The 20,046-nt window shown below is 37.8% G+C and overlaps 1 protein-coding gene across 1 annotated transcript; it reads right to left on the bottom strand.

The window, feature by feature from the left end:
- Nucleotides 1-584: 584 nt before the first annotated feature.
- On the bottom strand, nucleotides 585-19,538 carry itgb1b.1 (integrin, beta 1b.1). Its single transcript, XM_051698221.1, has 16 exons — nucleotides 19,294-19,538; nucleotides 18,463-18,529; nucleotides 16,867-16,952; nucleotides 16,570-16,774; nucleotides 16,186-16,356; nucleotides 14,995-15,230; nucleotides 14,267-14,422; nucleotides 13,910-14,005; nucleotides 13,699-13,788; nucleotides 11,589-11,729; nucleotides 9,334-9,536; nucleotides 8,615-8,853; nucleotides 4,177-4,399; nucleotides 1,717-1,949; nucleotides 1,251-1,417; nucleotides 585-1,161 (listed from the first exon to the last, which is right to left on the bottom strand). The coding sequence occupies exons 1-16, from the start codon at nucleotides 19,342-19,344 to the stop codon at nucleotides 1,096-1,098; spliced, it is 2,430 nt and encodes an 809-aa protein (XP_051554181.1). The 5' UTR covers nucleotides 19,345-19,538; the 3' UTR covers nucleotides 585-1,095.
- Between the last annotated feature and the right edge of the window lie 508 nt (nucleotides 19,539-20,046).

Here is a 20,046-nt window from a genome sequence, read left to right as displayed (position 1 = left end):
GATTGTATGTCATCCATGATGTAATGGTGTTTCAATGAGAGCACAGGAAATGAGAGGGGTTTAATATTTACATATAGAAGCATTCAAAATAGAAAAATATAACAAAACAGTGGAAAACTAGCTCATAAACTCAGTGACTAAACTGAGTTCTAAACTGTTTGGTTGTGACTCAGAACAGGAGGGAAAAACAATACTAGTACAAATAATAAAATGCTTCCTATATCTTTTTTGTTAACATCAAAGGTTGTGCATCCAAGCAAACCATATGGTATTTGGTGCAAAAATGCCCCCCAGCATTTCCTACAGAATTCTGTTTTTGCAGCAGGGGAGCCCCCTTCCAACCATATAGCCTATATATAATAATAATAATAATAAAAAGTGATGTTTTAATAAAAAAAAACAAAAAAACAAAGCCATATAAAACTGTATATATTTCAGTTTATATATATTTTTTCATTTATTCCAAATAGCTTCATTACTGTCACAAATGTTTTAATTTAACTTTTTATAACTAGGCCTACACTTTGTCATATGAACAACCTGTGTAAGTTTCACAAATCTTAAAAAAAGAAAGAGAGAGAAACAAGATTTTTTTTTGTTTATGTCGTCTTGGTCTTACTCTGACCCCCAGCATAACTCAAAATCAACAATTTTCAGTTACAGATACCAGTGTAGCTATTCACTATTCACTGTAAGCCATAATTCATTTAATCCTTGAGTGATAGTGTCCAATAACAGGGTGGTTACAGGCTGGTCATGTGACATGTCAGTACTGTGATCTTAACATGGCGGCCTCCCTGAGTGGACCCTCTCCATGCTGAATAAAACAGCTTTTATAAGGTTACTGATATGACTGTCTTCATCTTAAAGGGTTAGTTCACCCAAAACTGAAAATTCTCTCATTATTCACCCTCACGCCATCCCAGATGTGTATGACGTTCTTTCTACTTCTGAACACATTTGAAGAAAAATAGAAAAATATCGTATATCAGTAGCTAATGCAAGTTGAAGTTTCGCTTTAGAAGACATGAATTTAACCAATGGAGTCAGATGACGTTTATGCTGACTGTGAGTTTTTTGAATGCTGGAGATCCATCAATTACCCTCATATTTGGGGTTCACCACTGTTGTCACAGCACTCTTGTAGATGGGATTCTCCCCCTGGAGACCACAACAACAGAATAGCAGTCAACAACTAAAATGGAATCATTTGTACTATTAAAATAAAATAATAATGAAAAGATGCATACCGTGTCCCATCTGGCATTCATCTTTTCTTTCTCAAATTTGGCGAACTCTCTCCGGTCGTGAATAATCATGAGCAGCTTCCAGATAAGCAGCAGAGCTAAACCGATCAGAACAATTCCTGCGACCACACCCGCTACAATTGGGATGATATTAGGGCTAGAAGGGCACTCTGTGAACACAGGCGCAAAGCAAATAACTTAGCTAGATATCAGTAACTTTTATTTAAGATATAATAAAATCAATCTGATTCAGAGCCAGCAAGAGTTGGCATCTTGTTGCACACTTGAGCAATTTCAGCTGAAAATCCTGCATCTTATTCACATGCCACCCACAAACATTCCAGAAGTATTCTCTCTCCAGTCACTCCACCATTTTACTCAAAATATTTATATATTTATTGTGATAAAAAGAGATCAACTGGTAGGCCTGCTGTACATGAGAGCTGAGCAAAATTCATCCCTCATTTACCATGAGTCTCTGCTACATGGACCTCAACATTGGTGCCGTCATTGGTAGCATAGGTGAAGAAGAACCAGCAGTCGTTAGCGTCCCGCTCTTTGCAGTTCTTAATGTCGGGCTGGTTGTTTGGCTGAGGAAGTTCTTCCTTCTTCTTCACCTTCTTCAGAGTAAAGTAGCTGCAGTCATCATCACATGTATCTTTCTTGTTACCTGTATGAAATACTTTGCACTCAACACAGTCCCTGTGAATGTAAACACAAGCAAATGCATTTAGTGCTGCTAGCAGAGATTTGGTCAATTCATTAGACCAACACATTATTTTAAAGCTGAAGTTTTTAAATGTTAAATACTTTCTCCTTTGCCAGCTTAATTTGCAGAGACAACAATTTGTAAGCCACCCATAGGATGATTGATTTTCTTGATAACTGTAAACATTGTCTCTGGTGTGCTATAAAAATACTGCTCGAGCGGCATGACGCAGCAACATTGACTATCTGTTCGACTAATGTAAGATGGGGAGTATTCAGGAAAGCAGTTTAAAAACAATGTTCATTTTAGCAAATCCATTTGATGACCCTAGTGTCGCAGAAAGACTATAAATTCTCCTCCCTGGCCAGTAGGTGGCGAAATGCATGAAGAATGCAAATTGCCAAGAACAAAAGAATGCAGAAGTGAAAGTGGACATTTATAGTAAAACAAGACTTGAATATGAATCTGTTTCTCACCCACACCTATCATATGGATTTAACCACTGGATTCTTAAATGTTGAATGAATAAATGTTATGCTGCCTTTATGTGCTTTTTGGAGCTTCAAAGTTCTGGTCACTCGCATTTAATGGACCAACAGAGCTGAGATATTTTTCTACAAATCTTAATTTGTGTTCAGCAGAAGAAGAAAAGTCATACGCATCTTGGATGGAATGAGGGTGAGTAAATGATGAGAGAATTTTAATTTTGGGGTGAACTATCCTTTTAACATGCACACTTCCATTGATTCACATTCATAGAATATTCAGCATTCAAAATTTAACCAACATTTTCAGTTTCCTAACGTCATCATTTTCCAAAGTACAGAGTAATGGAGAGCGCTTTCGGAAGTCTCCATTTTCAGTGGAAAAAAATGCTGTTCTAGAGTGGACGAGATGCTTAAAGTAGCTAAATTAAATGTGTTAGTGTGGACATGGCCTGAATTTTGATTGATATTGTCTTTGTCTATTTAATCATCTATAGCCAGTAAAAGCAAAGTTAGGGCTGCCAACTTTCTACCAATCAAATACGGGACATTCCAACCCTAAACACGTAAAGAAGAAATTCCAGCGGGCTCCTGCGCAAGACTCTGAGTCTGCGCAATGGTTAAAGGGGTATATGCTTGTTTAAAGAACACATTTGTTTTTTTAAAAGCAAGGATGGATGCAAAAACATGTTCGTGTAAAAAGTCCCTAAAACTATTAAAATGAAAGCCACTACAACGGCCAGGAAAAACTGGTTTCTATCAATTTTCAATCTTCACTTTTAATAAACACTTTTTGCTAAAAGAATGAAGCTGCAATCAAAGGATAAAGACAATATTTTTTCTCTCAAGCATTTTCTACCCCAAAATGAAGCTTAAGCCTTTTCCATTTTTAAAGCTCAAAGAACCGGCTTTTGGTTTAAAATTGGGGTCATCAGTTTGTAGACAGTATATGATTTATGTGTTAAAAAATAGTACATATCACTAAAAAGAATTCATTGGCCTTCCAGGGCCACTGTCTTAGTACAAGTCCTGTTTTAAGCAACTATGCATTAAAGTGGATTTTTTTTATGGGAGAGAAAATGCTTAACATGAAATAGTGTATTTCTCCTTGGATTACAGTGTCGTTGTTTTGGCAGGAACTAGTGTTTATCACAAGGGAAATGTAAGAAAATCACATTAAGTGTTTTAACTAAACCTGTACTGTACTTTTCTACTAAAAGTTGCAGTTTTTCTCACCTTCATTCTCTCTGTAGTCTCAGAAAACAAGCACTGGCAAATGTAATGTAATATCATGAATAGGTGCATACTGGTGTTTTATAATCAAAATGGAGAGAAACAATTATCATGCTCTCGAATGATATATATTTGACAAAACTCTCCTGTTACTGACAGCAAACGTGCTCTGATTGTCATTGATCTTTCCCCTGGCCGCTCCTGTCATGTGTGGCGTCTGTGTAACGTTTATCTGTCGATATCTCACACAGCTCTGCGTTTCAGGTCAATTTCTCTAAGTTTTGAAGCATTCTCAGCAGTTTGGGTCTGGAATGCTAAAATATGGGACAAATGGCATCCCGTGTGGAATTCATATGGAACGCAATTTTTGTTTCCTTAAATATGGGACATATCCGTATTATATGAGATGATTCCGTATTATACGGGAAAGCATCAGAACCAAAGCCTATAACCTAAGCTTATCTTAAACTTTAACACAATATGTGTTTTGCTAGTAACTCACTTGTGTTCAGTGCAAACTCCAGGGCAGGTTGGGCAGCTTTCACAGGTCGTGCCCTGGAACTTTGTGTCAGTACATTTACACTCGCCACACTCACAGGTTCCATGACCATTACAGATTTGTTTGTTACTGGCCAGACAGGTTGAGGTGTCCAGAGAGCAGTCACATGCATTGCCTGTGTAGTTAGCATCACAGATACACTTTTTGCACTCACATTGACCGTGACCTGTGGGAAAGGATGCTGCTGTCATAAAACCATCATAATAGACCTTTTTCACAGCAAGGCAAGGCAAGTTTATTTATATACCACATTTCATAAACAATGGCAATTCAAAGTGCTTTACATGTAAATTTGAAAGAAAATACAAGATACAAGAAAAAATTAAAACCAATTAAGATTAAAAAAAATAAGAATAGTAACACACATTGAAAAAAGTTATATAAAAATGAAATAAAAAGAATAAACTAGCATAAAAATGAGGAGAACAGGTATTAAGAGCACAACTTCAGCGAATTGAAAAATCAGAGAACATGAAATTATCCAAATCATTATTGAATTCCTTTAATTTTAGTCTCAAAGGCAGATCTCAGTGTACCCATGATCAACCAATGCCTGCACTGTGTATATAAAACAAGAAAATAAAAGAAAAATGATTTATCTAATCTGAACTAAAAGAATCTGCTATCTATCTTTTCCTAAACTCGGGGTGCCCCTGTCTGAGTGGAGACACAAAGAGAGACAAGGTTTTCCCATTCAAAGTCTGCACACTATTATTTGCGCCATCCTTCTGCGGATGTCTCTGATATCATAAGGACATCCTCACATTCTAATCAAGATACCACTACATCCGGGTGTGATGTCTAGCCACTGATAGATTCTTAATAAAGACTAAGTGAGGACTAAAACATAAGCGTGGACTGTCAGGCCCACTCTCGGTACAGAGTGCGGGGTGTCTTAGGCCTCTTTTATTCAGGTACTAACAACAGCGCCTCTCTCAATCTCTCCAGCAGACAGTCCCTAACAAAATAATAAAATCTACCTACCTTATATTTGGTTGATCAAGTTTACACCGATAAAATTGCCCGCATTCTTCCACCATAAGCTGTAGAGGGCGACAGCTGGGTCCTCAATATGGATATTGAAGAATTAAAAATCAAGAGTCAGGTTTTGCAATAATCAAATGAGAGAGAGTTTACTGATTGTTCTCTATAGGTTCAATAGGCATCACAAGTCGATGAGATACAAAATAATTACAATAAAAGAAAGAGGGGGGCCTGTGTAGCTCAGTGAGTAAAGATGCTGACTACCACCCCATGAATTTGCGGGTTCGAATCCCAGGATGTGTTGAGTGACTCCAGCCAGGTCTCCTAAGCAACCAAATTGGCCCGGTTGCTAGGGAGGGTAGAGTCGCATGGGGTAACCTCCTCATGGTCGCTATAATGTGGTTTGCGCTCGGTGGGGCACGTGGTGAGTTGTGCATGGATGCCGTGGTGGATGGCGTTTAAATTCAACAAGGATATCTGAAATGTATTTAGGTCCTAGGCTATTGAGTGATTTATAAATGAGTAATAGTAATTTAAAATCAATTCTAAATGTAACTGGAAGCCAGTGTAAAGACATGAGGACTGGAGTAATATGCTCAGATTTTTTGGGTCGGGTGAGAATCCTGGCAGCGGCATTCTGGATGAGCTGCAGGTGTCTAATGGTCTTTTTGGGAAGGCTGGTTAGGAATCCATTGCAGTAGTCTACCCTACTGGAGATGAATGCATGACTTTCTTTAAGTCTTGACTGGATACAAAACATCTAATTCTGGCTATAATTATAGTAGGCTGATTTAGTTATTGCTTTGATGTGACTACTGAAACAAAGGTCAGACTCCAAAATGACACCAACATTTAATACTTGATTTTTTTGTTTTTAGGCCCTTGGAGTCAAGGTATGTATTCACCTTTGGAATTTCGCCTTTTTTGCCAAATACAATGACCTCTGTCTTGTCATTGTTTAACTGAAGAAACATCCAACTGTTAATTTCTTCAATGCACTGGCACAGAGAGTCTATGGAGCTGTAGTCATTTGGCGATAGGGCTAGATAGATCTGGGTATCGTCTGCATAGCTATGGTATACAATTTGTTTCTTTTCATAATTTGGCCTAGTGGGAGCATAAACAGGTTGAACAGGAGTGGTGCAAGAATTGAGACTTGTGGGACTCTGCACATCATGGATGTCCACTCAGATTCATAGCTGCCTATGTAGACATAGTAACCCCTACCTTCTAGATGTGACCTGAACAAACCGAGGACCGTCCCAGAGAGCCCTACCCAGTTTTCCAATCTGTCATGTTGTGGTCAACAGTGTCAAAAGCAGCACTGAGATCTAATAATACCACCACTGATATTTTGCCTGAATCAGTATTTAGCCGAATATCATTTAGGATCTTTATGAGTGGTCGGAAATGAGACTGTAAATTGTGCAAGTAGCCATTTGAGATTAAGAATTTGTTCAGCTGATTGAAAACAACCTTTACAATGATTTTGACTATGAAAGGAAGATTTGAAGCTGGTCTGTAGTTGTTCAATATTGAGTTATCTAGATTGTTCTTTTTAAAGGGCTTGACAACTGCAGTTTTCAGGGATATCGGAAATGTGCCTGAAAGCAGTGACACATTTATTATTTCTAACAGATCTTTTTCCAGACAGTTAAACACATTTTTTAAAAATGTTGTGGGGAGTATGTCAAGACAGCAGGTTGAAGTTTTAAGATGCTGTACTATTTCTTCCAGGTTTTTGCCATTAATTTCCTCAAAATACAAGGATATCTGAAAATCGGACATAGTGATTAATTTCTGAAGTTTCTGTGGTGGGTGCTGTCTGACCTCAGTGCAACATGAGGACGAGCCGATCGCCATTCTAATATCATTGATCTTCTTCATGAAAAAAGATGCAAACTCGTTGCATTTTCTGTCAGAGAGCATTTCATAGGCAACCTGTGTTGGGGGGTTTGTTAGTCTCTCTACAGTAGCAAAAAGAGTGCGAGTGTTGTTTATATTGCTGTTAATATGTTTGAGAAGAAGGTCTGTCTAGTTGTGCCTAATTCCAAATTGAAAGCATGAAGGCTGTCTTTATAGATATTATTATGGACTTCAAGTTGTGTTTTCCGCCACATTCGTTCTGCTTTCCTGCATTTTCTTTTCATATTTGTCCACTGCTGTTGTGTTTCTCCAAGGTGCTTTACGCTTGCCAGTGATCGTCCGGACCTTCACAGGAGCAATGCCATCAATAGCATTTTTAACTTTTGAGTTAAAGTTATCGAGGAGAACATCAACATAGCGGATATACTCTGTTTCAGAGATATAACCTTGATAAATTGCACACTAGTGTTCTCATTTATGTACCTCTTTTTGACAGAGACAGATCTAACTTCAGTAGCAGGAGAAATCAATATTTCAAAGTAAATACAGCAGTGCCATCTTTGATTTTTGACAGGAACGACAACAAGGATGTGAGGGATAGACTTCAGTCTCTCCAATGGATTGTACAGTTATGCAAAATGTTTTTGGATTGTTCTGTTTCCAAAACGGAAAACATCTTTCTAAAAATTTAAGTAGACAAAAACCTCTAGACAACTTGAGTTGTAAAAATTAGATGTAATCTAGAAGCTTTGTGATACTTTTATACTGTTCAGTGCATGTCATTGAAGAGACAGTAAGTCTATCACTCACAGCCTAGTTTTCATTCCCATCAAAAATCAAAGACGGTGCTACTGTGAATAGGGTCCATTCACAAGAAATTGGAGTAGCTTTTTAGTTCATTACAGTATTTAGAGTATTATCTTATTTACTTTCTTAATACACGTTCCTGTTCTTATTTTGCATGACTCATTGATGTTATTCCATGTTATTTCGTGTTATTCCAAAAAATAAAAATGTTTGTTCAAAATGTAACTTGCTCACCCTCTGAAATGGCCTACATTTTTTTCTCATTGAATATCAGGTTTCACCCAGAAATACCTGTTAAAAGACCAGCATATGTTGCATTTTGGATGTTGATCTCCTGCATTGGATGCTGGTGTTTCTACCTGGATTCTTAACTAGCTTAACAAACCAGTCAGCTAGTCAACTAGCTTCATCAGAAAGACCATGCCAATTGAACAGCACTGCATGTCGCTACAAAGTAGCAAGCTGTCTAATATTACGTAATCATAATGTTACAAAGTTTAATATTACAGGAGTAAAATGAGATGCGAATGCAATTTCATGTTGACTTTAACAGTGTTCTCTGTTTTTAATTGAGGAGGAATGTTTGAAAATGTTAGCATAAAACGGACAGATTTTATTCAATACCTCACATTTTGTTTCAATCAAAAACCTTCGCTCAGTCTAACCGTTTCTTCTACATCATCACAAGTAAAAGACAGAACCGTATGTTCTCAATGAGTCGTACCTCCACAGAGCTTGTTGTTGGAGCGGTCGCAGCTGAAGTTGTCACACTCACAGAACTTGCCACTGTATCTCTCCTCTGGTTTGTCTCTTTTCTTACACTCACATGTTCCACAGACACACTCTCCATTATTACTGCAAATATCCGTCCTGTTTTCCATGCGGCAGTTTGCATCCAGATCATCGGTCAGGATCTCATCTTTGCTGCACTCGCAAAATCTGCCCAGTCTGCCTTCATTACACCTGATATGAGAGAGACAAAGAGAAAGAGAAAAAGAAACAGATTGGTTATCATGCTAAGTTACTTGCATTTGCATGTGTCAGACAGTGAAAGGTTCACATTTTCTCCTTCACTGTGATAAGTCTAGAGATTTAGAGAAACCTCATCCCACATTTTACAGCTTATTATATATAATTATTTTTAAGTTGCACATCCACGGAAACCAATCACTGCTTTGATCAATATAAAAAAGCGTTATCTGTGGAGTTCTGTAATAGTATTACTTATGTTCATTAATGTTTAATTTAATTTAACAATTTTATTGGTTAACATTTTTATTACCATTACTGGTTTTTATCATTATTACTATTATCCTTATTTGACTCTTTTTTCTTTATTTTCTTGTCACTGTGTTTGTTGTGTGTATTGATGCTTGAGCAATATTGTATGCAAAAATAACCATGGCAATAAAGTACTTTGAAAATTGAAAATGACATGCTCACCTGCATACTCCACATTCCAGGGCTCCATGACCATTGGAACATGCTGGAATGTTTGGGATTCTATCTTTGTAACACTCACATTCGCAGATGAAGTTGAGTACAATCTCAACCTCCTCACTGATTCCTTGCGGTTTGATCTTTACCGTCTCTGACTTCCCATTAGACGGACAGCCTTTAGCTGTGATTTCTACATCAAACTTCACCTGTGAAGCACAACAAATTGTTTCGCATTCCAGGTTGCATATCAGTTATCGGAATGAAAACACATTGCAAGAGATGTGAAGAATGCTAAATTTATTCAGAGACAAGCAGTCATGAAAAATGCATTATACTATAATAAATGTGACTGTCATCAATAGCATTTCAATTCCGTACAGTGCAAACCGTACCACCTCTTCAAGTAGACTTGGGTTGATTTTCTATTTCTTTCACTCTTTCCTCTAGCAATTTCAATGGTTCTCTCTTGCTTGTTGGAGGTGTATGCATCTGGAGACAGGCTTTTAAACAAGTTTGTTTGAGCATCCCAACCACCCCAAAACAGCAACACTGCCTCAACCAATGGTGTAATATGGAACATTAATGACAAAAGACTAAATAAATGCACTGCATTTTTGGGGGATGCAGTATATTTAAGCTTTGAATATTTCAATTGAAAACATTTTGCACTATATTTCATCATTAAAAATGTAATAATAAATATTCACCTTCCAAAGTTTAGTTAAAAAAAAGTTTTTAGTTTTTTTTTAATTTAAGGTTTATTTGGCGAGGACCTTTCCTTATAGATACAGTCGGCAACACGTCATACTCTGGCATGCTTAGCATGGGGGAAATTGATTTCCCATTACCATAGATACTCATTCATTACAACGAGAAAAGCATGGAGAAATAGCCGATAGATTTGGCTATTTTAACAATGAAAAACAATTAATGAGTAACTATGGTAACAGGGCTTTGCTTTCCACCATAACTGTATCTTTTTCTCTTGATCTTCATCAACACCTGTTTGTACCACTTAGTGGTGAAACCTAGTAACAGCAGGTGAAGATTGTACATCGACACTTTACTGCTTTTCCGTCAATGCCAGGATGTACAAGTCAAGTCAAGTCATTTTTATTTGTATAGCGCCTTTCACAACACACATAGTTTCAAAGCAGCTTTACAGAAGATCAGGCATTAACAGAAAATGAAACTGTAATATCTATAATGTCTTAGAGTCATCATTATGTAGTTTGATAAAATACAATTGTGTACTGTTTAAAAATAAGTAATTAAACAATAATTGTATTTATAACCCCAGTGAGCAAGCCAAAGGCGACTGTGGCAAGGAACACAAAACTCCATAAGATGTTGGTTAATGGAGAAAAATAACCTTGGGGGAAACCAGGCTCACTGTGGGGGCCAGTTCCCCTCTGGCTAACATCATGAATACAATGCCAATATTACTTATGTATAGTGCAAGTCATGGTTTAAAATTATTAAACTAAGTAAGTGTTAAGGGTCAGTGTTTAAAACAAAGATTTTGAATGACTAATGTCTTTGAAGTTAATCCTGGATTAACTGCAGAAGTTCACATAGATGCAATTGTCCTTGTTAGTTGGCTGATGAAGGGTTTTGTTGGCAATTAAATGATAGACTGTGCATTCCATTATAAGAGTGTAGTCCATCATTAGACCGAGGTGATGCAGACAGAGATCAGTTAGGTGCATCGCAGTTCAACCTGGCTGGTAATTTTGGTGAGGTCTATCCTAAATTCAAGGTTCAGTCAATGGCAAATGAAGTATGCCATTCAAATACAAGGTTGAATTTCCAACCAAATTTGAACCGCTGAAATGAAGCAATTCGCAAAGCATAATATGATGGACCGAATATTACCTGTCGAATAATAAATATGAAATAATAAAATTAATAACTGAATATTTTAGAACCGAACTTTGGAAGGTGACTATTTATTGCATTTTTAACTTTAAAATTTTGTGCAAAATGTTTTCAATTCAAATGTGCATAGCTTAAATATGAACAATATGAAATTGCATCCACCAAAAATGCAAGCACTGTTAATTGTTTCAAATATATTGGAAATTTGTCATTAATATACTTCCATAGTGTGAGAGCACAAATGACGCTTCTCCTTTAAACAGAAGTTTGATGAACTTTATCTTGTAGCTCAGCTGCAGTTATTAAAATGGAGTCACTCTAAATGCATAGACGTGTTCAGATCTCTCTTGAAGTTACAGTTGATACTTTTATTCTCTCACCTCATCCCCAATGGAAATGTTGGAGCATTTTCGCCCATTTTCTCCTTTTTCGCTCACCCCATTCTTGCAGTGAGAGGTGTAGGAGATAGACACACCTTCAGGTAGCTTGCTGTTTTCCAGAATGACCTCAGAGGACAGTGACTGATGGACCCAAATAAAACATGAGAATATTAGTGATGGGACAAATTTCAAATATTCACATCATGCCTTTATAATTCTATAATTCATTTTCATGACTTCGCTTACAGAACTCTTGAGCCGATTGAGCAAGTATAAGCCTCTCACACATTTCTGATTAGCCATATGTAAGGAAAAATTGACTCCGGACCGTTAAATTGTTTAAAAAAATAATGCACACCCAAGGTGGTAATGCACCTCAGGTGTGCATTATTTTTAAACACACCTTAAGACATCGTTCAGGATTTTATCTCAAGACATTTTCTGGTTTTCGTCCCTAAAACGCTCTTATGCGAGGAACTACTTTTTTCCGCCACAGATTCAGCGTCTTACTTTAATACAGTCCGAGCCTTCGTTGCTAATTCGGAAACGTCACATTAGAACTAGCAACGGAGGATGCGCTGCTTTACTCAAAGACTTACTGGAGTAACAAGGTAGTGCGTTTGTGCATGTGAGGTTGTATTTGAGGGATCTAAAGAGAGAAACTCAGAAAATGAGAGAGATCACTTCTGGGATTACCTTTTTTGTTGCAGCTCTGGTCAGAAGTAACATCGCTTCAAAATCGGCAAGATGTGTGTCGCCATATTCCCGTTGTAAACCTTAACAACTTTTTTTTCATCCCCACAACGATGCAGTTGTGCGCTGACATGGCGACTCTGTTTTTCTCTCACGAGTATGTTTGGGCCTTAAGTATGTGCATTATGGGTATTATGTGTGTCCATGAGTGTGTGTGTGTGTGAGAGGGGGAGCGTGAGGAGTTTTCCAAGAGATATTTCAGATAATATAGAAACTGTTGTATTGATCAAGAGTAGCTTGCTTTGATACAGCTCAAGCCTTCGTTGCTAATTCGAAAACGTCACGTTAGAACTGCATAGGAGTAATAAGGTTATATGTGTGTGTGTGAGTGGGTATGGCAAGCCAAAAGGATCACAATACGCTATAGACTAAAACGGCGTTTTGGTTGCACAAATACGCGCGTTATTTGCGGCGTTTTCCTAATAGTATAATGAGTCCCGCACGCTGATTTCCACAGCCAATAAGTTTGAACTGTTCTCACCCAATCAACAATGAACTAAGTCAGACCAGACAAGTTACTTCACAGAGGCACATTTGTTTGGCAGCGACGAACTTGTCTGGTCTGACTCAGTTCATTGTTGATTGGGTGAGAACAGTTAAAACTTACTGGCTGTGGAGATCAGTGGACGGGACTATACTATAAGAAAAAAGTAGCAAATAACGTGCGTATTTGTGCAACCAAAACACCTTTTTAGTTTATAGCGTATTGTGAGCCTTTTGGCTTGCCATACGGGGGAGATGAGGGAGCGCGAGGGCTCTTTTTAACCGAAATTGAAATAAATGTAGGATATTTTAGACATTGTTTTTTACGTTCTTAACCGATTGACTTTAACCAATGTCTTTGTTTTAATTGGTTATTTTGTTGTGGTAGCCTGTCGTGCATTTCCTTGAAAAATAATTGCACACCTTAGAACGTCTGTGAACCAATCAGAATCAAGCATTCAACAGACATGTGGTATAATTTTCAACAATTCAGCAGTCCGTTGTCAATTATTCCTTACTTATATAACAGTACAATGATGGCCTCTTGTGAATAAATGGTAAAGAATCTGATACAATAAAGCATTCAGCTGTGGAAGGTCTAACTGTTTTTCATTTTATGTTCCTATTTTTTAGATCTTGAATATTCCTCATTACAGAATTAAAGCACAAATGAAGCTCATCGCTGTATAATTCAGATGCATAGACAAAATTATACATGTTTCAGTCGACAGACACTGACATTGTGCTGACTGTATGAAGAGTTTTGAAAATGTGTTATCTGTGTTGAAAAATGTGTTAAAACAGAACTAAAGCTGACCACAACCAAACCATGACTTCACATAGAAACACTTAGAGATGCAAAACTGTAACTTACGTTATAAGCATCAATGATGATCTTTATAACATTGGCAGAGTTTGTAGACAGTGTCCCCACTAATGATTTAGGGATAAGAGCAGACAGTTCCTATTGTGCACACACACACATGCTGAGTCAACACAGACTACAAACCTGATGCTTATATTGTGACACAATGAACATGATGTTGCTGCAATGCGGAGAGAACATAATACTCGCAGACACGCACCTCGTAAACACCCCGGAAAGGCTCTGTCACAGCAAAGATGGTCTGAATGTTGTTATCGCTGAGGGTGTCTGCCAGTTGAGAGATTGTGGGGTAGTCCTACACAAACATAGCAGAAATGAGAGACACACCGAGACATCCATCGGTCTGTCCATCCATCCATTTTTCACATTATTATTACTTTACATGCAGGTTTTATGACCTAAATTATATATTTATGACATACATAGACATTTAAAAGACAGACAGACAGACAGACCAGAGTGATGGATGGATGGCTACTGTAGAACAGGATACTGTAGAACAGACAGACAGACAGATAGATAGATAGATCAATCTGGGTCTTGAACACACACTTACAAAATAGTGGCTCATGGTGTACGTATTATTCACCAGATGGCATTTCCCATCATTAGGACGAACGATGCCACCCAGTTTTCCATCTCCAGCAAAGTGGAATCCTGCATCGGTGGAAAACACAAGGAGACGAGTCACATTCCTCCAGCCAATCTCTTCCTAAGATACAATCAAAACACAGGAGACAGAACACAGCTTCAAATGGTCAGGTTTTGTCCAGACTTGTTTAATAGGTAATGCTGCTCCCTAGGAACTTTTTCCTGTGTAAGATAGTGAGAGTGTTTCTGGTTTTATGAGGGCTCAAGGAAATCGATGAAGAGCGAAAAGACAGTAAGGTTACCCTGCTGAAAGGACCAGCTCAGTCCAGCATGAATTTCAATGCTGGTTCAGGCTGGTTTATGCTGGTTAGTGCTGCTTTGGTGCTGGTCTAGCTGGTGAACCAGAATTGTCTTTCTGGTGAAGCTGGTTGACTAGATTCCATGCCTGGAACCAGCATCCAAAACTCATTATGCTGGTGTCCACCAGTGCTGGTCTTTTCAACAGGGTGCTGTTTGAAAATTAAATCAGTTTGAGAAACTAAAAGGGAATAATCCTCAGTAAATTTTCTTTTAAGAGTTTAACTTTCTTCCATATTTCACTCAGCATGTATAGCACTGCATGTGCAGGCTTGTACTGGAGACTTTGTCCAAAGTGCTCTGGCATTTACGGAATGCTCAGCTTGTACGACTCACCTTGCAGACGGCAGCTTGCATGATTGCATCAAATCCTGCCTCCGGAGAGTCCAGGTTTCCAGAGGTCTTCTGCTGGCTGACCTTTTGGGTGAACTCTTCACCGTTTTTGGTCAGGCTCAAGACATTTTTGTAGCTGAAAGGTGCCGTGCAGTCACCTGGATAACATGGGTTCTGCAGATACTTTGGAGTCATCAGAATGAATGGCATAACAAGTTTCTCCAGGAATGAGCCAAACCCTGGAAGCAAGAGTTTGGAGACTCTGAGCATTTAACTGCTTTAAAGACCCCATGAAATCAAAATTAGAGTTTTGTGACTTTTAGTGTGTTAGCTTTGAAGTCATCTTATACGCTTGTTTTTTCCTAAACATTTATTTTTTTATTTTCTCCCCTTTTTTCTCCCCAATTTGGAATGCCCAATTCCCAATGCGCTCTAAGTCCTCGTAGTGGAGGAAGACGAATCTCAGTTGCCTCCGCATCTGAGACAGTCAATCTTATCACGTGGCTTGTTGAGCATGTTACCACGGAGACCTGGCGTGCGTGGAAGCTCATGCTATTCTCCCCAGCATCCACGCACAACCTACCATGCAGCCCACTGAGAGCAAGAACCATATTATAGCGACCACGAGGAGGTTAACCCACGTGACTCTACCCACCCTAACAACCGGGCCAATTGGTTGCTTAGGAAGCCTGACTGGAGTCACTCAGCACGCCCTGGATTCGAACTTGCAACTCCAGGTGTGGTAGTCAGCATCTTTACTTGCTGAGCTTCCCAGGCTCCCCTGTTTATTCCTAAACATTTACAAAATTATCTTTTAGTAGATTTAAAATAAACAGTCTTTCTCTTCTGCAAAAACAAACTATAAACTTATTGATGAATCAGCCTGCACTACACAGATTTTTGTCCAATCAAATGCTCTCTAGAAAGAGAATGCCCTTCTCCCTATACCATCTGCCACTCACTATATGGCAAATCATGTTTTATGTAAGTGATGTAAAATAAAGCCAATTGGCTATTTAAATAAATGGGGATGAGCTGCTCAATTTGTCCCACCTTCAAAACGTCCTTTTGCAATAGGAAATAAGTCAACACAGAAAAGAAAATTGCACTCATCAAGCACATTCACAAGGTCTTTAAGAGTGTATGCACTCACAGTTGTAAAAGTGTATGTTTGTGTGTGTGTGTACTTCTAACCGATCCGTAGGTCTGATGTGATGTTATGCATCTCTTTGGCAAGATCGGATCCGAGATTTTTGACATTCTCAAGATTACTTAACATCGAATCGCTGAGGTCCATCAGAAAGTAGAGATCGATGGGATAATCCTCAGCCCTCTTAAAAGTAAGAGTGAACTTCTGCGTTTCACCTGGAGGGAGACAAACAAAAAGAGAGAAATCTTTAGAGAGAGAAAGTTTATTAAGTTAATGAGCATTTTCTCAGCTAATCAGACTGACCCCTCAAACTAAGTGTGGTCCACCAACTACACCAGCACCAAAAAAAGCATGAAAAAGCATGGACCATCATAGAAAGTTATGCTGGCCAAAGTTGGTATTTTTAGCAGGGAGATGGGATCTAGTACCTGATCGGAGGTTTAGGGTGAGTTTCTGTGGCTGAATCTGGGTGATCTCATCAGGCCTCAGTTTCTTTGTTTGGTTAATTTTACGGTTGGTGACGGGTTTATTCTTGTCAGTGGTGATCGTTCCTCGAGGGTTTTCAATGCCGAGTGGAGTACAGCCAGCATTTACTAGAGACTCCTTTTCATCACATCGTGAATGTTTGAAGTCCTGTCAAGATGCAAGCAGAGACTTGCTATTAGACATGTTTCCACTAAGCTTGTGAACATCCTGTAGAAACTACTTAAAGTGAGAGTACTTACGGGATCTTTGCACCACACACACTGCGGCCCGATCTGAATGCATTCTCCACATGTTTTGGCATTTGTAGAAACGCATACATTGCTGTCTGAATACAAAACACATACCCGACGCATTTAGAGGTCCCAATTTAACATTTATTTATTACATTTACAATACAGAGCACAAAAGTGACGCCCACTTTTTCAGCTGTCTTGGTTTCAGAAGCATTTTTCTTTGCAAATTGAACAAAAAACTACAATTCCATGAAGCATTGTGAATTACGTAATTGAATTAAAGGAATTCTCTCATCATTTACTCACCCTCATGCCATCCCAGAAGTGTATGACTTTCTTTCTTCTGCAGAACAAAAAGATTTTTAGAAGAATATTTCAGCTCTGTAGGTTCATACAATGCAAGTGAATGGTGGCCAGAACTTTCATCTCCAAAAATCACATAAAGTCAAAATAAAAGTAATCCATATGACTCCAGTGGTTAAATCCATGTCTTCAAAAGCGATATGATAGGTGTGGGTGAGAAACAGATACATATTTAAGTCCTTTTGTACTATAATCTCCACTTTCACTATCACTTCCACATTCTTCTTCTTTTGGTTTTTGGTAATTCACATTCTTTGTGCATATCACCACCTACTGGTCTGGGCTGGTCAAAGGTGGAGATTTATAGTTAAAAGGACTTAAATATTTATCTGTTTCTCACTCACACCTATCATATCGCTTCTGAAGATATAGATTTAACCACTGGAGTCTAAGTAATTATGGATTACTTATATGCTGGCTTTATGTGAATTTTGGGGCTTCAAAGTTCTGACCACCATTCACTTACATTGTAAAGACCTACAGAGCTGACATATTCTTCTAAAAATCTTTGTGTTCTGCTGAAGTAAGAAAGTCATACACCTCTGGGATGGCATGAGGGTGAGTAAATGATGAGAACATTTTAATTTTTGGTTGAACTATCTCTTTCAAAACAATGGGACTTGCCTTTCAAGGCAAGTCAGTCCAATTGGCGGCCATCTTTAGAATGCTCCCGGGCAGCTATTTTCCATGGATACAAGCGGCATGAAAGTACAGCTCCTATCTACATGAATGAGGAAAGACTGAAATCTACAAAACGGTTGGTCATTGTTACGATCAAGAAACATATTTCAAATCAGCAGTATTATCTGACATCAGCGGTCTCATAAATTGTTTCTTTATCTCAGATCACACTAAATGATCTGTAGTTCATAATTTGTGGTTAACTTAGCACCGTTGCGCATTAAATCAAATGTGAATGGCTCGTCCAATCCGAATTAAGAATCCAATCCCTTTTAGAGGCCTCATAATTTTCCAGTAACTCAATCATTCTGAAAAGAGAAACTATTCACCAGCTCTTAGTTTGGTTACAAAATAGAAAAACAAAATTACAAAAATGATTTGTCTTATTATGTAAGTCTTTATGAAGCCAGGCCCTGAATGGAACAGGTTTGTTTTAGTTTATTTAACTCAAAAACTCATAAACCTAAACATCAAAAGAATGTCCCCTAAGGGACTAAAAATAGTAGAGCAACGTTTAAGGTGTAGCAGTGTTGTTGGATAAATGATATCTTGCGTTACCTGTTTTTGCACTGGTGTAAGAGGCAAATCCAAGTACAGCTGATATCAACAGCACCTTCATGTTCATCTAAGTACAGAAGAACACTATAAATTACACAGCAGCATATAAAGTAAGGCAGAGAGAGAAAATCACTTAAAAGGGTTGTTAAAAACGGAAAATTCTGTGCTTTTTTTTTTTTTTTTTTTTGTCCGTTTGAGCTTGACAGCCTCAGTTCTTGTTCATTTTCATTGTATGGGAATGAGCAGTGTTAACATTCTGCATAACATCTTATGATATATGTTACACAAAATCGTCATTTGACACATCCTATGGTGAATCAGTGTAAAATATCAAAGGACACATACTTCCGTGTCAGCTTTCTTTATTTTCTCAATTTGTCCTCAAATAATCTTGAATAATTTTAATGATTAAGGACATCAACAACATATCAGAAATAGCACCCAAAAGTAGGTCTGTATTAATAAAGGACAGCCATGCAGGAGTGTTTCTGACTTTACAACAGGACAATGAGAAAGACAGTTAATCATTGACTTTGACTAGACTAATTTAAGTATACAGGAAGGAAAGGCACTTCCTGTCCAGGTGACAAGCTGTTACTCTTCTTTTCATTTGTACATTTAGAATCATATACAAAATAAATAAATAAATAAATAAAACTATATCAGATTTCAGAAGAAAACAAATTATGTATAGTTTAGGATTTAACATAGGTAAATACTTCAGACGAATGAACTAATATTACCACAGCAATTGTTATACATAATCTCAGACCACTAAGATTTAATGCCATCTTTAATAAAATAAAAGTAAACATCTGCTTAGTTACTTACCTTATCACATACTCCAAAGGCTTTTTCACGATTTGTATGTTTATGAGGCATACGTTTATACAATTAACTTTTCTTAAGTATTTTATTTTTTTCAAACAGCATACAAAACAAAATCAAAATAGTTGCATTGAGCTAGAGATCTGAGCATGTCTTGAACAGTATTTGTGACTGCTGTATGTGCGTGCTACAGTGCAGCAGCAGTCTCACACCTCTCAAACACACTGTCTCAGACAACAAACTACAAGATAAAGGACTAAGGGTAGGGCGGAACATTTCATGAGGCTCCTCCTCGAAAAGAGACTTATTTCAAAGCGTCACTGTGCATTCTTAGGAAACTGTGCCATTTCAGGTATGTGTGCCCCCATGATATAATACTGATAACAGGAGACAGAGTTAACAGGATCTTAGTGACAGTATTTTATTGATTTAGCTCTGATTAGCGTGTAACAGGGCTGCCAACTCTCACATTAATTTTTAACTTTAAAGCTTGTTTTCTGCCTGAATATCAATACAGCCCACTGGCAAGTTCTCATTCATCACCATTGCATTTTAAAACAGATTTTGAAAGCACTTTATAATAAGGTTACACAGTAACGCTTTAAAATAAGGTTACATTTGTAAACATTAGTTAACAGCATTAATTAACATGAACTAACAGTAAGCAATACTTTTACAGCATTTATTAATCTTAGTTAAAGTTAAGGCCCCATTTCCAGCAGCCATCCCTCCAACACCTTATCCTTGAGTAATCAT

Source organism: Myxocyprinus asiaticus, chromosome 5 (genome assembly GCF_019703515.2).
Source record: "Myxocyprinus asiaticus isolate MX2 ecotype Aquarium Trade chromosome 5, UBuf_Myxa_2, whole genome shotgun sequence".
Lineage (NCBI taxonomy): Eukaryota > Metazoa > Chordata > Actinopteri > Cypriniformes > Catostomidae > Myxocyprinus > Myxocyprinus asiaticus.
Note: the sequence above shows the minus strand (reverse complement) of the source record. Positions and strands in the feature narration are given on the sequence as shown.